At 40.7% G+C, this 15,696-nt stretch overlaps 1 protein-coding gene across 3 annotated transcripts in view; it reads right to left on the reverse strand.

The window, feature by feature from the left end:
- TBX1 (T-box transcription factor 1) overlaps window positions 1-15,696 on the reverse strand; it is a 58,112-nt gene that overhangs the window by 27,370 nt on the left and 15,046 nt on the right. For 2 of the 3 annotated variants that reach the window (XM_030219754.1, XM_030219755.1), the window contains exons 3-5: window positions 12,879-12,998; window positions 9,760-10,153; window positions 3,521-3,622 (exon numbers count right to left, since the gene is read on the reverse strand). In XM_030219754.1, the coding sequence (XP_030075614.1) occupies window positions 3,521-3,622; window positions 9,760-10,153; window positions 12,879-12,998 (616 nt within the window). Of the gene's footprint in view, window positions 1-3,520; window positions 3,623-9,759; window positions 10,154-12,878; window positions 13,554-15,696 lie in introns of those variants that run through there. The other variant, XM_030219753.1, reaches the window with a different exon arrangement.

Consider the following 15,696-nt stretch of genomic DNA (forward strand, 5'->3'; position numbering starts at 1 on the left):
TGAGAATGGATGGACTGTACAGGTCTTTATTTGCGATCATAGACTATGTTACTATGAGTGAAAGTGAAAGGCTCCACATAACAATTATACTGCTTTTCCTTTTCCGATAGTCCAAGAACAGGCTTATATTCTACAATTTGATCTCCATTATTTTTTCCTTCTTCAATAACATCCCATTAATTATATATTTCTCATAGAATCACTGAAGAAATGCAGCAGCACATAGATAAAATGAATAAAACAGCAAAAAGCATAATGGAGACACTGGTAGAAAACTCGGAGATGCTACCTTTTCCAAATAGAAATTTGAAAGATATTTGAAGGCAAGATATGTTTTTACAAAACATTCTTTGCTCCTGGTGAGTGAATAGTGTGGTGAAAGGAACAGCAGCAAATACAATCGTGCTGTTTCCCAGCTCTCTAAACATTTGACCCATTCTTATTCAGAAACTGACTGAGCAGTACCTAGAGTATTATGCCCAGTTAAGCATTTGCTTATTCCCCCTTCTTTTCAGCCCAGTTAAACATTCAGATTCTTAGAGAAGGGACTTTCCTTATCCTTGTTGTATCACCTCCCTTAATCATTTCTTGTGGCCCCGTTTTAAGGTTTACCTGAAGTGTTACCTATTTTTAAATATACATATAGGGGAATTTTCTATATAATGTCTAAATCCAATTTTGGACATTTTGCCAAAAAAAATCCAAAAATCAAGTGGCGAACATAGCGATTTTCAAACCAGAAAAAGTCTATCTTTTTCTGTTTGTTTCAAAAATGGCTATTTGCTAGACGTTTTTGTGCTCATTGTGTCTCTCTTTTTGGACTATTTTTGAAAAAAAAATTGCCCAAGGGAAAAACACAGAAAAACAAGCCATTGGGATCTATGGTGGCGGGGGGGGGGGGGGGGGGGGCAGTATTCTTACCAGACTGGTCACACAGACATCCCAACAGAGCAGTGGGCACCTTAGGGGCACTGCAATACATTTACATAAAAGGTCCCAGGTACACATCTCACTGTTACCCCCTTATATTGTATGGTGAGTCCTCTATAACCCCACAAAAGCCCAACTGTACAACCACTACAATAGCTCTTATGGCTGTAGGTGTCTCCTATATATGGATACAGTTAGGTTTTGGTGGGTTTTGGAGGGCTCACACTTTCCACCACAAGTATAACAGAGTGAGATTTAAGCCTGGGTCCCCTTCTCTACAGTGCTGTTCTAATAGGACTGGCCATAACATTTGAAGCTGTTATTGAGGCTTGTATGCACTGTTTCTTTCACAACTTTGGGTGTGGGGGGATCGTGCCTTAATCCCTACAGTGGTCATGTGGTTATTTATGGCACTTTTTTGTGACTTATTTGTGATTGAAACAGGTCTAGACCAAAACATCTAACTTTCAGTCTTGGACATTTTTTGCTTTGCTCCATTATGGCAGAAAAACATCAAAGTTTTGGAAATGCCCAAATCCCACCTACAACATTTATTAGGATTTATTTATCACTTTTTTGAAGAAATTCACTCAAGGCGGTGAACAGTAAGAATAAATCAAACATAAGCAATAGATAATTACAGCAGTAAAAATATTCAGATAACAATACAAAATATGGCATTCTATACTGCATTACAACGTCAACACAATACATAATAAAACATTTTAATAGACAGCGTAGGGCATAAGCAAAGCTGGAACATATAGATAGGCAAGAGTATGAGGAGTTAGAAAATAAGGGGACTAATTTAAAGAAAGTTGCACATGAGGTCAGAGAGGTAATTAAATATTATCTCAGCTAGGGTAGGAGTGGAAAAACATGTCCTGCTGCAGTATGTGCAGCCCGTGTCACTCTTTTTGTGTGTGTGCATTTGTGTGGGACTAACAAGTTAGTTACTTCTTCCATTAAAGGCCTGGTTGAGGAGCCAAGCTTTCACCTGCTTCCTGAAGTAGAGATAAGTCTTGTGTTAAGCGGAGCCTTTTAGGGAGTACATTCCAGAGTGTGGAGGCTACTCTGGAGAAGACTCATTTGTGGGTATCATATCGTGTAATGTCTTTTGGAGAGGGTGTGGTTAGGGATACTCCTTGGGAGGACCTTAGTGTCCTTGGAGGTGTATAGAGGGTGATCCTATTCTTCAAGTACTCAAGGCCATTTCCTTTAAGGGCCTTGATGATCAGACAGTTTTAAATTTAGCCCTGTATTGTACTGGTAGCCAATGAAGTTTTTGCAAAAATGGTGTGATGCGTCGCTTGCAACCTTCTATTAGACTTGCTGCAGCATTCTGAATCAATTGGAGCTGGTGCAAACCCTAGTCAGACCAGTGTGGAGTGCATTACAGTAATCCAGTCGATGTTATCATGGCATGAACAACCAGGATAAGATTTCGCCTTCTCATTGTAAGGAGAGAGGCAGTGTAGTTGTCGCAAATAGTAGAAGCAGCTCTTGAAGGTTGCTTGGATTTGGGGATCAGAGTAAGTGTTGAATTTAACTGTATTCCAAGGTTCCTGACTTGCCTCAACATGCACCAACATGGATATACTGCAAATGAACTGCATAGAAAAATGTTGTTTTTTTTTTAAGGTTTTGAAAATATTATTGATTTGGATGTTTTGGAAAAAAAAAAAAGAAATCTGCCACTTTGTGCCACTTTTTGGACATGTTTCTGTTTTGAAAATGAGCCCCAGAATGTGGCAAATGGCAAATGGCTTTATACAAAGGGTCAAAGGATAGAGTCATGCATTTGATATACTACTTTTCTGGTACAACCAAAGTGGTTTTAAATGTATTATATAAATAAACAAATTTTGTAACTATTTGATATCAGGGAACTGAACTGAAATTAAAATATATATAAAGTTTTCCCATAGATTAGTCTCCCTCTGTTGTTCTCTTACTTTTTCCCTAGAGGAAAGTGCACCTCAGCCCTTGTGATACTGTCCCCTGTCTGTAGGAGAAAGGTTCTTATCTCCTTGGAATATTCCCCCAGTGTGGAAGCCAGGTCCATATTCTCCCCCTTACCCCCATCCTGGAGACACAAGTTTTCTTCCCCCCCTGTGGGAAGGATCAGGGTCCTTATCTTTTGGGGATATTCCAGCAATGTAAGAGCAGATTTCCTACCCCACTAGGAAATCCTCTTAGTGTGGGAGCAGAGGGAATTCCCTCTGGAAATTTTCCTGATACATATTTCCTTGTTGTGGGAGCAGGTTTTTTTTCACCTAGGGTATTCTGAAGTGAACCCATGGTCCCTATTCAATCAATTCCTACTGGAATATTTTCCCATAGTGGGACTTTACCTTTCAGATATTCCACTGTGTGGATGATAAACTTCCCTTTTCCTTGGGATATTCGAGCAGGGTTTCTATCCACTTTCTATCGGAATATTTCACCAGTGTGGGAGTTTTCTTTCTCCTTGGGATATTTCCCAGTTTGAGGGGCCAGTTCATTTGCCCAGGGCATTTATCTATGAAGACAGTTGTAATAGGCTAGCTTTTCATTTTCTGAAACACATAGAAAAGTATATTTCACTTACCGATATCGTTTGTCATCCACTGGTACAAAATCCATTAATAGCATATAATCTGCCATGGGATCCATCCCGAATATCTTCACCTGAAACGTAGGGAACATACGCCTGCAACAGAAAGAACTGTCAGCCACAGAATTGGGGAACTGCTTTCTCCTCTATTACTGACCGTAATCTCTCCCATCTCTTTCAAAATCGTTATAGGCTGTCTTTAATCATTAATAGTTCTGAGTAAGCAGAATAGTGGTTCTGTATTCGGACCTAGGCGCTCAAATTCCAATGCGCGCCCAGATTTCAGCCACTATGGTGGGAAAAATGTTTTGCCAAATAACAAATTAATTAAATTTGTGGAGTTTGGTATTAAAACAATTGTACAAAATGACAGACACAGTAGTAGGCAGTGGTAGGAAGAGTCAATTGAGTGCTGAAGCAGAGACTCGTTTTTCCTTTTAAATGCTTTTTTTTATCAGTATTTTTAGATTGAAGAGCGTTGGGTCATGTCCCGGGAAAACAGCGCATAGCCAGACCCAGTCAATCAAATCGTTTTAATGTGTTTCTAACGCTGATAAATATAACTCTCTTATCTTTCTTTCCACGAATCGTGGTTCCTGGTACGGCAGCATTGCTATTTGCATGTGTGCAAACTGATTTTACATAAGCCAGTGCTACACAGTTAAAAAAAAAAACAAAAAACAACCTCCAGATCGCTGGTGTCAAGTTGAAAGGTTTTTAGCTTAAAAGAGCTTCCCGTTAACCTATTACCACTTGATAATTCTCCCCCCCCCCCCAACCCCACCGATAGAATTATATCTCGAAAATGTGCAAAATGCAGATGTATTTTTCCCTGTGCGCGTTTTAAAATTTGTCAAGTTGTGCTCGGTTTCTGAGGTAAGGAACTCCTTTTTCCAAAACAAGTGGCCCTCAAAAATTTGGAGAGAATGAGAAAGCCAAGCCCATTGGGAAAGACTAAAAGACTGGGTTCTTAAAAACACCCCCCCCCCCCCCCCACATCCCCAGTGACTAAATATGAATTTTCTTCCTAAAACTTTATAAAATCGACTAGCCCTCGGGCTAAGCAATTATTATCCTAAATGAGATTGATAATATCACGGCTCATTTAACAATAATGATTAAAGCTTCTCAAGTTCTTTCATTAGATGCCTCAGTCCACGAGGAGCACAGAATAGATCCTTATGCTCCTTTCGGCAGAATGTGAATTTAAGACGGCTTCTGAACAGCGAGGCAAACTGAGGATTTTTTCTGCCTTTTCCACTCACTTTAACTTTTGCCAAGCCTCGTCTACCTAATACTAAAGTATAGGTGAACAAGACTGTGTGAGGTCTGGGGTACGTGACAGCTCTGACTGCGACTGTCACCCTTAACAATAGCGACAGAGACCTGGGAAAAGCGGCCGGCTGGAGCAGTAAACACAGGCTGCCCAGGTAAGCCGCACTTCTTAAAGTGCTTTCAACTAATTTACTCTTTAAACACGTTTTAGCCAGGTGAAACGTAACAACATGTCATTTCTGGTATTCCATTCTCACTTGACCAAACACACACAGTCATAAGGTCAGTCTGCTTTTTGCTTGTTTTGGTTTTGTTTTTTTTTTTGTTTTAGTGCTACTGTTCCTAAAAATGTATACAATTTGTTAGATCCATTAGTGTTTTGACGTTCGTCTGTTCTCCAAAGAACTTAATAATAATAATAATAATAAGTTATGATTATTATTAGTAGTAGTAATAGTAATATTAACACTGGATCTCCTTCAGTTCTGAAAGCCTCCAGCAAAAATCTGTTGACGTTTTGGCTACCTTCTCTTTTAAGTAGCAAGGCTGTATCAGGTGGGTAAGAATACCACACACTACAGATTTGGTTTAAGAACTCACTTGTGGAAACTTTAAATGTCAGTAATAAACTCTGGGGAGTATTTCAGTCCGAATTATGTTCTTGTCCCCGATAGCATTCTTCAAAGAATATCCAGACGAAACACAGCTCTAAGACGTAGGGAAAATCGTGTTTGGAAATTTTTTTTTTTAAAATAAGATAGGTTCATAGGGTATTTGTGCATGCACTGATATATAATACATACATTATTACTTGTTGCATTTTTTCTCAGTTTTTTTTTTTTACACATTTCTAGAGAGAATATGGATTTTTTTTGCCGCCTTATGTAATCTTAAATCTGAAAAAAAATGCACCACGTTCTATTTGAATGTGAGTTCAAAAAGAAAGTGGGGTGGTTCGTATGTGAGGTGGCTCTGTTGAAAACAGGACTGTTCCTGATGAAATAAGGTCACGGAGAGTTTGTACAAATATAATGCTGTATTTCTTCTACTTTATTCCGATCTCAGAATAAAAGAATTCTTTCAGTTAAGGCAAAAAAACCCAAAACCATCACAAAATAAGATAAATGACCAGGAAAAGGGAGAAACATTAAACCTCCCTATTTTTTTTTTAATTCGGGCTTTGCATCTGGATAGACATGACAATCCAAAAGGAAGCATGTCTCTCTCTTTACAACATTAGTACCTGCTATAGTCCATTTGCGGAGTGTCAGTCCAGTTCTGCTGGCTTTTTCCTCACTGTTTACACATTTCGCTTGCTGAACCCATCCTGCAGTCTGCTGTTGTTCTAAGCCAAGCTTCTCCCGTGGCGAGTAAACTGTGGGGGTTGTTTCTCACAGGAGTCTGTTAGGGAGTTGGGAGCAGTCCCTGGCACTTTTATTTCCACACTTCAGACCCACAGAGGCTAAGATAAACAATCTCCCACTAACAGGGCCGCAGGGAAACCCGTCACCGCGCTTTACCAGCCTCACTTCTGCGGGGTGTTATGCAGGCAATTCCTGGAGCTGATAAGTACTAGCAGCGGCAGTCCGCTTGGAAAAATAAATAATAATTAAAAGCCCTAAACCTTGCTAGGTCCTATTCAATAAAGATTTTTGTTGTAGGTGCAATATAGGGGGGAAAAGCTCGATTTTAGTAAGACCCACAATCGTAACGTAATAAATGAGCCTATAAGCTAAGAAAATAGCTTACTTTGTGTAAAGGAACTTGAGTTTCTAAAAATCGTCCTATCCAGTGGTTGGGTGCCAACCAGAGTCACTTGCCCACAGAGGGCTTCTCTCCTTACCTGCCTACACCAACAAAAACATACAGTGTCCCTCACACCTTAGCATCCTTACGGTGCTAAAGTGCTTACAGATACTTAAATCGATCTTTATTTCAAAGATGTTGACCCCTACTAACCAGGCCTCCTGGAGATTTTTTTTTTCTAAATGAAGCTTTAAATCAACAGGAGACTGTGATAAATTCCAGCTATAAAAACATCTCAAATCAAATCGGGGAATCCTTAAAATTCGCCAGTCAATCGGAAGAAAACGATTACTTGATAGCATTTTCTGTACGACCAATTTTGAAAATATGTCGTTTATTAAGCCGACAAGTTTTTTGGCTGGATCTGAAATAAAATAAACTGTGTGCAAAAAGGGATCATTTAAGAAGCCGTTTCCGGCACAGTTTCTGCGTCTTGTAGTAAATTCCCGGTGCTGGAAGGTTCAGGAAGAGCACTGGGCGCTTTTCACGGCTTAAAATAAACCATTTGGAGACTATTGTCCCCCCCCCCCCCAAAAAAAAAAGGATGCAGAATAAGGATGGAGGCCCTGGAGAAGGAGGAAGAAATCAGCAAAGCGGCAGAATAGCCAGAAAAGGTTTTCTTAGGGAAGGGCCTAAAGTCTGGCCCTGGCCTTATTTAAATCTGCGTTATTATCGGTAGCATTTTTTCTGCTTGTGAAGTTCCTCTAAGATCGAGCCCTGCATGACACGTGGATTCCGAAATAATGCTAAAGCCTTAACAAGAACAGTGCATTGCATTTCAGAACTTCTGTTGTAAAACGGTTTTGTGTTAGTTTTGACTCGAGAGAGTCCACTGCACCTCTTCACTGCTTTCCAGAGTCAGGGAGAGGGGAATCCAGTAGTTCGGTTGCTAGCGGATGGACATACTATGTTATTTAAAGACATTAAATACCACCAATTTCTTGCTCTAAGTTGCTGCCCCCCCCCCCCCTAGTGTTATGGTCTCACCTCAGGCTTCCACGGCCTTGTTCAAGTTCTAACCAACATACACAGGGCCGGCTCAACCTATGGACCAGTGAAGCACTAGCCCAGGGCGCCGGTGATAAAGGATGCCAAAATCCCAGTTTGGTCTAGCTTCAAAACTCCTAAAGAGAGAGAGATGCCGGATTGGGATTTTGGTGCCCTGAGTCAAGTGCCCCATCCACCAGGAGAGGGGGGTGACTTGGAAAGGGGGAGATACTGGATCACAGGTGGGGGGTGGAAGCAGAGTGGAGGCACAGATACTAGATTGCAGGTGGAGGGGGCGATGAAAAAGTTGGCTCAGGGCACCACAATCCCCTGAGCCAGCCCCTGCCTATAGCCCTCACCTTTATTCACTAAGATCAGACTTCAACGTATATTAAATGAGTTGTGTTAATCTTGAATTCCTCTATTTTATTAGCTGAAATATGAAAACGTACCAGCTGTTTTGTTCTGGTAACCCTCGTCTAGATCCTCGATTTTATTTTCCACTTACGTTTTCTATTCCGTTCTCTTTCCTTTTTTTTTTTCTCTCTCTCTTATTGGGATCTTCACAGCTTTTTGATAAAACTGAGTTCCTTTAGTCAAATGATGGAAATGTCAGGGCCTTCTGTGTATGGCCTAAATCGGGTTCAGGTTGTGCCTAACAAAGAGTTACATTAAACTCTCCTACCTGCTTTGAATTACCAGCGTCCTTTTAAGGCTGAAAGAGTTTCCCCACGAAAGTTATTTGTCTTTTTGTGAAACTGGTTCATGTAGAGATCTGTAGCCCCATTGATACGAATTTTCTTATTATCAGATGCAATTTAAAAATTCCAGGAAAATTTAAAAGAAAAGTACCGTAGACCATAAACGAACAATTAGCATCTGAATGATTCCTTCTGCCAGAAAAAGAAAATACAATGGTGGAAATGGCCCTTTTTTTTTCTATAAGGACAACATTTAAGCAGGGCACACAGAAGGCACTTTTTAATTGACAACAACGTGTTCTTACCTAATGGAATAAAATGACTCTGCTTTTACTGTATTTCTACAAATGTATAATGTACTGACCCCTCAAGTCTATTAAATAAGTCCTTTATTTTTCTTTTATTTAACCGTCTGAGGTAGGATATTCTAGAAAATGCTACGTTACGATTAGTATAGCAAACGATCCTTTTCCTCGGATGTGACCTACGAATACAACAGAATTAGGCCTTTAAAAAATAAAGACGTGCATATGAATGTAATCACAGAGGACCAAATGCTCGAAAAGAAAGGATCGGGAGAATTTTACAGATAAACGTTGCTATTATTTGCACGTTTTTTGGGGCACAGAACTGAATTACAAGAGTGTGTTAGTCTGCAGCTTTTAATACGGCTCTTTTTTTTTTTTTAAGACGTTGTAATTTATTCTAGTGTTGGGCAGAAAGTAGAAAAGACTAATGGATTATGTATTCATATCAGCACATACGGACATAGGAAAACTGACGTAAGTAGATTCTAAAATGTTTATATACAAGTTCTAAATTAAGCGTTTATTGATTTCATATTCCAGTCTATTATCTAACACGGGTAATAGTATTATCACGTCATATTTTTCTTAAATTTCAAGAGAAAGGAATACCAGTACTTGCATTTGTTCTTCAATTTCAGTTTTGTTACCGTCTTTCCCCCTTTCGGTGTGATCCCCAGAACAACTGACCTGATCATATGAGTTGAACCTGCCTCTTGCACTTGAATATGAAAGAATGTTGTAGCTTTAACATAGTTCTCCAATTGTTTGTACAATATTAATCATGATGACAATAAGTCGCACGATTTTAGGAGACTGTGAGCAGAGCTCACCAACTCCCCGGAAGCCACAAAGGGAGATAAAGTGTTACCGAAATCCCTGCTTCAGCTCCCACTCGCTGATTCTTCACAGCCAGGAGAGGAAAAAAAAATACACCACTTTGCTGTCAGCAGAAAGGACTCCTGTCTGTAAAATTTCGGGGGAAACAGAACCATTTCAAGATCTTTGCCTCCCTTCAGCCTGTCTATTAAAGGGGTAAAAGTGGAGAAAGATGGCGCCTTGAAAGGAATTAAGGCAAGAAGGAAGGAGTGAAAGAGACAGAAGGTGAAGTGTCAGAAGACAGGAATGAGAGATTTTTTTTTTTTTTTGCATACTGTACCTTCCAGCCTTGGTAACTATCATCTCCGTGCCTAACTGGTTAAACTCATCCCACAGCGCCTTCATCTCCAGCTGCACCGTGACGTTGGCCACCTTGGGATTCTTTTTCACGGGGGCTTTGCAGTTGCTGCTGCCGCCGCTGTTACCGGGGGTGGACGAGGAGGAGGAGGCAGTGCTCTCGGGTTCCGGGCCTGGGTTGGAGCCCGGGCCGAAAGCGTAGCTGTGCTGGGCGGCAGAGCAGGGCTCGTAGTGCGGCTCATGCTGGCTGTAAGGGTCCCCGGGGGAGGGGGAGAGGTGGTAGCCCCCAGAAGCGTTCAGACTACTCAAGCTGTTGGCCGTGAAAGCTGCAACATCGCAAAAGTGGGAGAGCTGCGTGAGCCAAGGGCTGGAAATAGCTGAAATCATCCCAGAAAGGAGAAAGAAAACAAAGGGGAAAAGAAAACAAAATAGGTTTAAAATTCACTCTTCCTTGGAGAAACTCCCGTCCCAAACTTTAGCTCTCCACCTTGGGTCTTTGTGCCTCGCGGCTCCTCTCTGTACACTCCCGAGCTTGTCGCCTCAAGTTTCTGTTCAGTTTCCCCTGGATTTCTTTCTTTTTTTTTTTTTTTTAAAGACGCGGCCTCTTTGCCTGCCTGTCTTCCTTTTTAGCTGGCTGCAGTCAGATCGTGCATTTGCACCCCCGGGGAAGGTAAAATCCCGGGTGTGAGTTGCACGGGTAAAAGAGACCCTCAGCAGGGGCGTATTGCGCTTTTCTCTGGGGGGCGCCCGTGCTTCGGCCCCTGGCGTTTACTGGCCGAGATCGAGAGTCCGGCTCCTGCTCCTTTCCTTAATGCTGCTCTGCTGCTCTCTGCACTGCCTCTAGTACACAGACTCTGTCTTATCTCCTGCCCAGACGGGCAGGGCCTTCCCCTTGCCACAAACCCGCTTCTCCGTTCTCTTCAGATAAGCATAAAACGGGCAGGTAAAAAAAAAAAACCCAAAACCCAACCTTTCCTGGCCTCTGGGATTCAAACCCCACGATGACTTGATTGACAGGGAAGTGCGCCTTTTAATGGGGGGGGGGGTTCTTCCTCCTAACACCCACTTTTCACATAAACTGGAAGGCGTTGCCCATTTTCCCCACCCTCCACCTCCCCGCCACAGTGTTTAAACAATTGAAAAAAAAAACCATACTTGTACCACGAAGCTGCTGCCATAGCAAATCACCCAGGTATTATTTTTAAACTAAGGGAAACCACACTGAAATAGACTCGCAGCGTTGGGGTGAGTTCATTGTTCAAACGTCTTACCCTAGCACTTAAACGTATTGCCATGCAATTAAAACGAATTTTTAAAAAAGTTATTTTTGTATGAATGTGTGTGTATGTGTATATATATATATACACACACACTCATTCATATATGTGTGTGTGTGTGTATATTTATTTATATATTTATTTATTTATTTTACACACACACACACACACACACACAAACATTGAAACCTGTGGGCTTACCACATAGAGCACCGCACATTGAGGAAGGAGGGATATATTATTTCTTCTGAAAAATTTCGATCGCACTCCTTGTTGAGGAAAAAATATATTTTGAAGGGGAGGGTGGATTTTAATGAGCTAATCATATTGATATGAGACAAAGTAAAGTTGCAGCCTGTGGATTAATAGTTTTATATAACAAGAATGTATATTTTTAAAAAGTTTGCTATACCACGCTCTAATCAATAAAATAGTTTAGTAATCACCTGACTTAGTAGGTTTTGTATTCAGAATCAGAGAACTTTTATATAATGGGACGCCTTAATTATACAGAAGCAAAATCATTTATTTCCTAGAGGGAAGGCTTTTATGAATGTGGGTTCTCAGATGTTCCTTCATACTGTCCGCAGGTATTTTCACAGTGGTTTTTTTTTTAAGGTTCGGGGGTATTATGCATGTTTGGCCATATTACTCCAGGTTCTGCCCTGTCCCGTCCTTATATTGGGCAGTGAATGACTTTTTAACCAACATTTTCAAAAGTTGATTTCTCCTTTTTAAATATTTTTATTACTAAAAATTTCTATTGCTTTTAATCATTTATATTGGAAATTAACACACGCCTGTTACGTAATATTCATTCAATTTATATTGATAATATTCATGCTTTGGGGAGTATGTACTATGCAAACATCGCCACATTATAAACATTTTCTGCATATATTTTTCTGACATTTTAGATGCGCATTCAAAAGTAGAAGCAGTTCAGAAATATTTTATAATTTCAAACTGACTTATTTTCAATTTTTGGCGAGTTTGAGGTTGGCAAGTCAATAAATCCACTTTATTGACATTTGTTTTTTTTTTAATCATGCAATTCACTTGTTTTCTTCAGAATCAGATTTCAAGGTGATGGCTTTGATTACCCTAATAATTCTGAACTTTGTTTTTAGTGAATACCGAATTGCCTTATTGCACGGTAGTTTTGAAGTGATATTTTAGTGTGCAGGGTTCGAAATTACTGGCCTGGAAAGTCAAGAAAGTTAAATTCTTGGTGCACCCAACATACTAGTATGTATTTTTATATTATGCCTTTTTTGAACTGCTTGATACAAATTTCAGCAAATCGATTTCCTTCTCCAGTTGCTCCCAAAGGTGTTCTGAAAAGGTCTGTTTTTTTAAAAACAATATAATTGTCTTAAGGTTATATGATTGGCAAGAGTTCCTTTATATTTCTACATCTACTGCCCATTAGTGCGTGGAAAACGAACTTTTTGTTGTTGTTGTTGTTTTAATGTTCAGAATTTCAGTTGCCAATATTGTCATTAAGAACGTCTGCACTTTGGGAGGTAAGATTTAAAATGGATTAACATGCTGGCCCACTAGCAATCACAATAACTGTATTTGTAGTGAAGGAAATCTGTTGGGAAAAGGTATTTATACCTCAGCTCTAACTTTTGATTCATGCAGATGACCACATATTGTTCTTTGTTCATGCCACCTTAATACATACAAATAATTATCACGTTAATTTCATCTACAAATCGAATTGCTAATTAAATAACTCAATGTTTAAAGCCCAACACCTATAGGCTTTGTTGTTTGACGATACCCCCGTCTTTCACTGCAGTGCAGGTGCTCCACTCACCCTCCAAGTCTCTGGTCACTGCGCTGAAATGCATCTTTAATCGGTTGGAAGCCAGATTCCAGGCTTTGCTCAGGCCCCCGCCGAGCTCCCCAGTCTCTTCGTTCCCTGCTTGTTCTGCAGCTGAAATCAGAGAGGCGATGCTGAAAGCATTTGCCTTAGGAGACAGAGGACTGCTTTCGTCCATAAGGGAGAAGAAACTTTAGCAGCAATCTCCCTCCCCCCCCCCCCCCCACTCCCCCAGTTGCTCCCCTCTTCTCTGTTTTATTTCCCTACCACAGCATCCAGTTGAAAGTAAGTTGCAACCAAAGGAGCTGAAGCCAACCACAACTTCTGGAGTCTTCAAAATCGGGTGGGTGGAGAACAAATTTGTGGAAGTTTTCAAGGAACCTTTTTTTTTTTCCCTCCCTCTGAAACGTGCTTTTGGTGTATCCTTTCTGTCTTTCCAGATTAAAAAAACAAAACAAAAAACACGGAGGATTTCCAAGCAGGATGAGCAAATGCAACCCTCTCAGCTCTGGAAAAGGGCTGCTCCCATGTCAGAAGTGCGGAGAGAGTTTGCTCCCCTTTGCACGTCTGTCTTATTTATTTATTTATACAGTTTCCTCCCCGGCCAGTTGCTCCCTTGAAGGCTCTCTCCCAGACTGACTGTACTGAGGTCACCCAGGACTCTCCCTGCAGTCTGTCTGAAGGCTGCAAAGCTAGGAGAGAAAAGCCTGTGTGTGTGTGTCCCGCCTCCTGCACACCGGCACTGCAAGTGTGTCTGCTTCACTGGGGTTTATTTAAACCGACCTCTTATTCAGCACGCCCAAGTCTGAATCTAGCTGGGAAAAGCGGAAATAAAGATCAGCAGAAGGAGGACACCTTTTCATGGCACTAACTTAACACATTTCTTGACCAGCTTTCTGGAGTAAATACTGCCTTCCTCAGGTGCCAACAGAAGGAGCAGGTCAGAAAAATACAGGTGGAGGAGCACAGGTTGCATTACAAGGATTACCCCCTCCCTCTTCGCACTATCACTGGAAAGTAATCAGCCATGGGCTTGTATTTTCTGGCCATGTCCTCTTTTACCCTGACCCGCCCAGAGGGGCTGATGCAGAAAAGCACAGAGGGCAGAACTGTGCGGTTAATGAACATTCTGCACTCACCTTTTTGGTCCCACAATGCAGAAAGGAATTCAAGGGTAGCCGTTAACTTGCCCAGTGTACTTGGGTGCACTTTATATTAAAACCAATGGTAATGAGGCCATTAGGTATTTATGCAACAAGATATGTATTCCCACTCCCCCCCCCTCCAGACATTCACACAGTGAAGCTGCCTTTACAGAACCTTGATTTGCACGCAAATTCTGCATGTTTTGAATTTGCATATCAGCTTACTACAGGACCATGGAATATTTTCTTACTAATCTTGTGGTAGAAGCCCCTCACTCAGCCACCTGGGTATGGCTCTACCACTTGGCTTTTTACTTCAGCTTCCCTGGTTGCAGCTGAGAAAGGAAGTATTTTATTTATTTATTTATTTATTTGCTTACTTATTAATTTAAAAGGATTTAGCATCCCCTCATCAAAATGTCTAAGTGGAGTATAATCAAATATGCATAAATCAATACATGTTAAAAAGTCATTAAAAAAAGAGAACAGACAATACAATGAAAACACTAAGGGGGTCTTTTACTAAAGTGGCTTAAGTTGATAACCTGCAAATTAGGATTCATTAACCACGACCACAGTAGCATGCTGACAGCTAGTAGCATGACAGCTTGCCAGTGATTCACATATCACCTGCATATTGTTTCAAGGGGCAGGAACTAGGTAGATCTTGGGTGGAGAATGGGTGTGGACTGCATAATGGGTGAGCGCACAGTAATTAACGCGCTTTAACTTTCATGTGTGCATTTAATGTGGATTCACTTAGCACTTCCTCAATAGGAGACACTAAGGGGCCAATGCAGAAAGCAGCGTGTTAGAGCTGCTGGCCGCATGCAGAGTTCCTGCAAAAAAAAAAACTGGTGTGGGATGCAGTGATCAATGAGCATGCAAATTCCTGCCATGTTAAAATTGTGGCAGTAATGCACAGCTCATTGCAAACTTACCCTTCTTGTCAATGCTTGAGCCCCGATTGGCTCAGACACTGATAGAAAGGGTGACATTTATAAAAAAAAAAATTGTCCTGGCAGTCTGCATCAATCCCTGTCAGCTACCCCCTTCCTGTCCCCTGAACAATCCCTGGTGGTATAGTGGCCCACCCATCCCTTCCCTGCTGCCCACAATTTAAAAATATATATTTTATTTATTTTTTCACATATTTAGCTTGCTCTTCACATATTTTTTCACATATTTAGCATGCACATAAAATTAGTGCACTAGACACCCATATATTCATGGTTGTCTCTAGGTTTAGTGCACACTAATTTTTAGTGCACACTAAAAACACTAGTGCACTTATAACAGGGCTTAGTAAACAGGGCCCTTATAATTATAGACACAATAAAATGAGCTAATAAACTACAGCAAAATACAAACAGGTAAAACTAATACTATAAACCTCATAAATGCCAAGCCCTCAGATTTTAGTATTTCTATGAAATTCCAATAAATCACCAATCTGAGGGACAAAGGAATACTATTCCATGAAAAATCTATAGAGCAGGAAAATGCATGGATACAGGTGCATTCAAGCCAAAAGGTTCTGGCAGAAAGAAGAGAAAAATGTCTATCACTGTGAGAGTGTAAGGGATGATAAGGAACATAAACTGCCAATTTGCTCAAAAAATACTTTAGTGCCATTCCTTGAAAAATCTTAAATGCTAAAACCAACA

Source organism: Microcaecilia unicolor, chromosome 11 (assembly GCF_901765095.1).
Source record: "Microcaecilia unicolor chromosome 11, aMicUni1.1, whole genome shotgun sequence".
Classification (NCBI taxonomy): Eukaryota; Metazoa; Chordata; class Amphibia; order Gymnophiona; family Siphonopidae; genus Microcaecilia; species Microcaecilia unicolor.